We start from the raw sequence: 7090 nt of genomic DNA on the forward strand, positions 1-7090 counted from the left end.
TTTGGTTAAGGTTACAATTAGCAAACCATAATGCGCTCTCTCTGTCTACCCATACAGACGTACTCATCTTTCAACATGGCTCACACCCCTCGGCCCATGATGCCCATGGGCAACTCCCTGTTCTGGCAGGACTACGAAGACAACTGCATGTACGAGTGCCTGGACGGGAAAGACTGCACAAGCTTCTTCTGCTGCTATGAGGAGTGTAAAGAAGGCGGCTGGAAGAAAGGACGCATCCACGTCAACATCCGCGAGCTGGATTCCTACTCCCGGGTTTTCTTCCCCACCTCCTTCTTGCTCTTCAACATAGTCTACTGGGTCAGCTACCTCTACCTCTAGTCGGGCTGTGACCCGTGGGCCCTGCTGGAACAGCCACAGTCACAGCCACTTTGCACTGCGGCTCGTGATTTAAGGTCAAAACTAAGCATGGAGGAGGAAATGAGGTGGACCCACTCTTTGGGAATTGTGGAAGATGTGCTGCCTCTGGAGTGGTATGACTACCTGTGTGCTGTGGTGCACAATGTAAAGGCCATGATACTTTGAGCAGTGGCACTCCAAGGAGAATAAAATGCTCAGCAGTCGAACAACAAGCCGCAAGCATTACTTAGAATGGATTGGTCCCTTTGATGACTCAGATACCAAACAGCAGACAGCTGCAGCTTCAGATGACGTTCTGGGACGGGTGTTGCATTGCTGAATCTTGGTCATCGAGATGGCGAAGCACCCATAGTGCCTTCTTTAGAAAGGGTGCGGCACAGAGAGACGCAGCTTCAGAGTTCCCTCCATTATCTGTATTACCTCATCCACCACACTACCGCATGCTGACAGACCTGGAACACCACCACAGGAGATATTTAAAACTAACATTTACCTTTCATTTTGTAGCACATTAGTTTTAGTTGTACCCTAGTATTAGTTCTGCTTTCTAATATTGTAACATTTGCTTATTCTTCTTCGTATTATTATGATTATTATTATTAACAAAGTCAGCCTTTGTTCATGATGCTTTATGACCAGGCGATGCAGTTTACAGTAAATGCCAAGAAGATTTGGGTGTTTATGCTGAATCTGCCACACAAAATGTACAAGAACTGCATAAATACACCAATCTAATACTAAACATGCTAATCTCATCCCCAGGCATATTCTGTGTGTTACCCTAGTTGAATAAACAGATTAGGTTAGAGCACTGCTGGTTTCTTCCTGACAACAACTATATAAAAACAGTTTTACATTTTGTTTTAATCGCTTTATGATTTGGTTTTGTCTTTTGGCTTTTGAGGATAAGTTCAACAGTTTGGGTAAAATGTGAAACTGTAACCCCATGTTCAACTTTTGTCTTTATGAAGACTTCCTTTATGAGGGCTTCCTTTTACGGGAAGGTTTCTATTATATATATAAAATAACCAAGTTTATGTTGATGGTCACTTCAATAAGGATTCTATTACTGACATGGTCAGTATTATGTAAGAATTTGAGTTGATCGTCAAAAATAGCTGTTTTGGAATTATGTTGTCTACATATTGTTTTGCAAAGACACCAGCAGCTAGAGTTAGCAGCAGTTAGCAGTTACTCTGCTGCCTCCCCCCATTTGTTTTGTGTATGGCCAATTCTTACATTTTGAAATGTTACTTTATCACACCACTAAGAAATAACATGTTACAGGAGGAATATGTAATAACCAGCCACCTAACACATTCAGATCTGCTGCATTCAGATCTTTAGTTTATTCTTTGAAGGATTTCAACTTAAATTCTTACATATGACCCTTTTTAAAGCATTGAATTTAGTGGCTTTGTTTCCAGGCCTTGTGCTAAAATATGTAAAGCACTTTAATTTTATTTTGAAAAGTGCTGTATGAATAATGCTTATTTTATTATTGCTTCTGACTTGCAAGAAAGCGAGTACTCACCTTTTCTCAAAATGTTGAACTGTTCCAAGGAGCTTCTGACCCCAAAGACATTTCATCAGCATTGCTTTCAGTGGAGAGTTTCACCTGCACGTGATGTAATTCTGGGGAAACACAACATCATTGTTTAGACATGACAGTTGTTTGGCATACATGTATATTGGCACAAAATGAGCTGCAGAATCAATTATTAGCTTTGAACACAAACCTCTGGAACCATAAAGCACCTAACAAACACAACGCTGTATGTGTCTCCTTTGCATTAGTCACCCCGTCCAGTTCCAGATGCAGAGGATAGAAAAATGCAGTCTTGATGAAAGCTTTGATTCGTCTTGTGCCCAGGCTGGCAATGATCACAGGTACTGTAAAATAGGTTCTATATATTGTGATACTCCATACACTCGCATACTGTACAAATAGCAGTGTTGGGGAAAAAACAGATGATTCAAGATGGCTGTTGATGACTCTTGATGGAGTCGCACATCCCCCTCCCCTCACACATGGAGGCAAACAGCTAGCAAGGTCGAGAAAAAACAACGGGAGGTGGACTGCGTTTGAAACATTCTGGATTTCTTTACTGTTCTATGGTGTTTTTTGCAGTTGTTTGGCTTTGTAGAACAATCAACCCCTCCCTTCCTTTTCCCCCCGACACATACATACACACACAGACACTCTTTCCCTGGTATTTGTATGTTCAGAGAAAAGCTTTTATGTAAGATGTATCTAATTAATGTTTCTATTTTCATACAGTTATACATGGAATGTAAGTTAGGCCAGTAGCGAGGCCGGAGTCAATCTGGTTCCAGTTCAGTCAGTCCAAGTGTAAACTAGTTTATATTTAGGGGTTCTGCATATTCATAAGGCCTCCAGACACTTGTGGGCTGATTTAACACAAGCTCGTAGGAGACAGTGAAACTTCCTGAGTGTTCTGACACAAGGTCCATCTCTCCTAGAACTGACTGAACTGAACAGAGCTTGGCCCACACCGCAGTAAACTCTCCTCACCTCTGATATTTCTACTACACTTTATAAGTGTCTTAGTCCGTTGAGATACTTCAATAAAAACAAAATCACTATTTTCTACGTCTTAATGAAAAATCACCTGTGTGTTTCGACTGACTGGGACCTGTATTTATAAAGCCTCTTTTGGAACCGGAGTGCTAACCCAGGATCAGCCGGCAAAGCGTAATGAGCCCGCCTCGGGAGCCTCATCCGGAGACCTCATCACCCCCATTAAAGTTTCAATGATGTATCGTCACACTGGGGTGTCAGAGGATCATGTAATACTCCTACTTTACCCTGCAAACCAATTGTGTTTTGATTGACAGTGATGTTTCTGGCGGTGGGAGGGAGGGGGGCCGTACTAAGGAAGCCACTCTGATCTTGGTTCAGCACTCCTGGGAGAAATATTTTATGAAAACAGGATCTAGAGTGAAAATAGGTATCTTTTTTCTAGTGCGTGGTACATTGCTTATATTAATAAATAACGTTTTGGTCAAGTGCTACTGTGAAGTCTTTTTTTCTGGGAGAGTGTGAAGGTCTGTTTACAGGTTCAAGCGTGAAACAGGAGATTTAAAAAAAAAACATGAGGAGGAGACACAAGACTGTTATTACATTGGAAATTCCATCGTTTAGGGTTTTTTACACTTCGGTCCACGAGTGTATCCATCAATATCCTTGGTAATATCCTTTCAGACTTCAGTGTCAGGGCCTCCTTAGCTCTGATCCCTGTGAGTCATCACCAATTTGAACAGGATTTGATAGAGACTCTTACTGCCAGTGACCAAACAATCGTTTCTCTCACTCTCAAAGCCACTGTTGAAATCCAAACACTTGTGTGTTAACAATGCGATTAAGACGGTAATCTCCACTGGCTAATGGTAGCAGATGCAAGCGCTCAAATTCCAAGCTGGGAAACTCTCTGTTAACAGAGAGTGAACTTTGCAATCTTTCAAGCTTGCAACACCCTGTTACCTTAGACCTGTCATGGTGGAATTCAACATTAAGGGTGCAATATGTAAGAACTGGACACCTGGAACTGCTGCTAACTGTAGCTACTAGTTTTAACAGGGAGCACGGAGAGTTTCCTGCTTGTACCACAAAGGCTAAAATAGAAATGTTAAAAAATGTAGTATTGCTCAACTATTTATTGGTTTATAGTCCTAGTCTGGTTAGGATCCGGAGCCACACAGTGCTCCGCCTATTATCCCATGAGCAACAGACAGAGATGGAGGGTTGAGGAGGAGCAGGAGGAACGTTGGGCACAGTCGGCATCAGCATTGTCAGAACCTGAGAAGACTATCACCTCTCAGCTAGCTGGTTAGCATGCTAACTTCAGCAGATTTATTTTTCTTACTAACCAGTTTAGTGTAGCTACTTAAGCTATGACTGACAAATATTCTGAATTCCCCCCCCCCCCCCCCGTTGTGTTTTTCATGTAACACGAAATGCAATCAGCTCACAGATGGCAGTCTGTTTATCAGTTATCACAGATCACTGTGAGGATGTACCAAGTTACCAAGTCCAAGCACAACATTTAGCCGTTACACATTCCCTGGTTTAGTCCAAAATCATGCGTCTAATTCAATGTTCTGATGGGCAACATGACAAATTAATCTCCCCACGTACAATAAAATGAGTTACAATTGTCCTCAGGCAGCCTCGCCTCCCTGATGACAATGATACGACTAATATCCAGTGACAGATGCACAAGCACGTCACTGCCTTACCCCGAGTTTGTTGACCTAGTTTAAAAGTGAGCGGCATGAACATGAGTGTCAAAGGGCGGATTGTTGGGAGCGAGCAAGCGAGCGAGGAGCCCCACCGCCGCCGCCAAACTGGAAGAAGCTCCTGCCACCTACGCAAAAGCAAAAGCAAAAGCAGGATGGCACACTGACGCCGTGGATGTGGGGAGAGAGGCACTTATGCAGTTGAAAATTGAGCTGTCAGAGAGAGAGAGAGTGTGTGCGTGTGTGTGTGTGTGTGCGCATGTGTATGTGTCTCAAACTTGCTTGTAAAAGAATGGACACTCCAGTTTGTAGGCAATCAGTGCGCTTGTGTATTTGTGTTTGCATGTTTGTCTCAGCGAGAAGCTTTTCCATTTGTGTGGGTGGGTGCATGTGCACGCTCATGTCATCAGTGTGTACAGGTATGTACGGTTACTGTATGTGTTGGGAGTTGGAGGGAGTGAGTTATTGTGAGAGGAGTCATTAGATATACTGGCGCATATAGTATATATGTGGAATTTATATACATTTATATATCCTACTTTTCATAACAGTTTTGAAAAGAAAAGGATTCCAAGACTTTTAAAATAATAGTGGATGAAATATTAGACGGAAAAAATGAATGAAAAAAATGAATGAAAAATGACAGGCAAAAATGAATGCTTCCTTGCCTTTAGAAGACACATATTGAGGGTAGCTGAAAGCAGAATTGGACAGTGGAAGAGAAGATGAGGCTGCGTCCAGTGAGCTTCTCACATTATCTCTGAATGTGCCTGTGTGAGACGAGGCACCATTACAGGCTGTAAACACAGCAGCGTTGGACAGGGCTGACAGAATGTACCACCCGCCAATGTTTATTGTAAATACCAAGATGAGCTTTGCTTAAACACACATAATGTTATTTTGGCCGTTCTCTGGTTTCATATTTCTCCTTTAATGTCATTTCTTAGTGGTGTGATAAAGTGACATTTCACTTATTTAGGGGTTGCAGGGCTGATTCTTGGCCAATGCATCAAGGCCTGAAAATGTGGCTAGTACAGAAATGACAACAACTTGAAGCTGTCTTAAAAAGACAGGGGGATCCTCACAAGATGCTATGTTAAACTGTCTAACTTTCTCAGGTCTCTATATCAAAAAACAGCCTGAGCGTTGTGTGGGGAGGGCCGGGCAGAGCTGGCTCCGGAGGAATAAACACCTAGTCACAAAAAGTGGTTTTATGTTCACTCACTGTTTATCGACTCGACTGCGGCAGGGTCAACATCATCAGGTGTTCATGTAATATAATGTTTACTGCCTCTAGAGGGGAAATGTACTTTACTCCATGAATTATAATGTCATAGAGAGGGAAAGAAGAGAGAGAACTGCAGTCTCTGGTGAGTGCTGAGTTCAATGGGAGCTGACCTGAAGACCCTTGTGCGTGTTGCTTGCTAATTTACAGCTAATATACCGTAAATTAATCTGGTTGTTTGGGTTGAATAAACAATATATTATATATATAATATTTTTCTATTTTTCAGTAGTGTAAGCGGTGCTTTTTCCGGCATTTTAACTTTTTACTACTGTCTAATATTTTGAACTGCAACACCTCACCACAGATGGAATGTCAAAGTACATCAGTCTGTATCAATACAACACTATCAAACAGATGGAAGATGAAGCTTTTTTTTTGCCTGGTATAATCATCTATGAATCGTCATGTTGAAAAGCATGTGCACTTTTGGGAATGTTTTAACGTATTTTGAGGCGTTTCAGTACCTGTTTCAGCTGAAGGGTTCTTTGAGTCTTTGATAATAGAAGGCTTTCAGGTGTAGTAATGCCTCCTCAGTGTCCTGTCTTGGGAAAATATGGTCTGTGCAACGCTGATTGCATTCCTACACATTCCACTCACATGTCTCAGAGGACGCATGGTGAATTTCTTTGCTGTTTTTGAGAGAAATGTGATCATTTTCTAACACTAGTTGACTATTGATGCTGTCTTACAGCCCAACAATGGTTGGATTTGGGAGGTCTTAAGGAGGCATGATTGAGATGAAAAGGACTACATGGGGGTGGACATGCTAACATGTGCGCCTGTACACTATTATGGACTATAACTATCCATAGAGACCAGTGGACTGCTTTTTAAAAAACCTATTTCCTACGTTACCGGCATGCAACTGTTATTACTATTCATCAGTTATCACCGGAGCACCATCCTGGGATCAAGGATCACGTGAAGCTGTTGGCTTCATGTGCACTTCGACTATGCACAAGATGGATTGGGAGGGTCTTCAACAAGACGTTCATAAGATTGTGTGTGTGTGTGTCACCCCGAATATATGTGTATGGGTGTGTATGTTAGTAAAAGGTTAGGAAAGAAGGCAAGCCAACACTCAACAAAACAAAGTATAACACCACAGCCGCGAGATGAAAACAGATCGGCAAGTGAACCGAGGTTTGTTTACTGTCCGCTGAT

General features: G+C 42.1%; 1 protein-coding gene across 13 annotated transcripts in view; it reads left to right on the forward strand.

Moving 5' to 3' along the window:
• The window catches only part of LOC119015471 (gamma-aminobutyric acid receptor subunit alpha-5-like), a 184128-nt gene extending 180720 nt beyond the window's left edge, over positions 1 to 3408 (forward strand). For all 13 annotated transcript variants that reach the window (XM_037091463.1, XM_037091462.1, XM_037091466.1 and 10 more), the window contains one exon: positions 58 to 3408. In XM_037091463.1, coding sequence (XP_036947358.1) covers positions 58 to 339 — 282 coding nt within the window. In that variant the 3' untranslated portion in view covers positions 340 to 3408. The remainder of the gene's footprint in view (positions 1 to 57) is intronic.
• The last annotated feature ends 3682 nt before the right edge of the window (positions 3409 to 7090 follow it).

Source organism: Acanthopagrus latus, chromosome 24, assembly GCF_904848185.1.
Source record: "Acanthopagrus latus isolate v.2019 chromosome 24, fAcaLat1.1, whole genome shotgun sequence".
Classification (NCBI taxonomy): Eukaryota; Metazoa; Chordata; class Actinopteri; order Spariformes; family Sparidae; genus Acanthopagrus; species Acanthopagrus latus.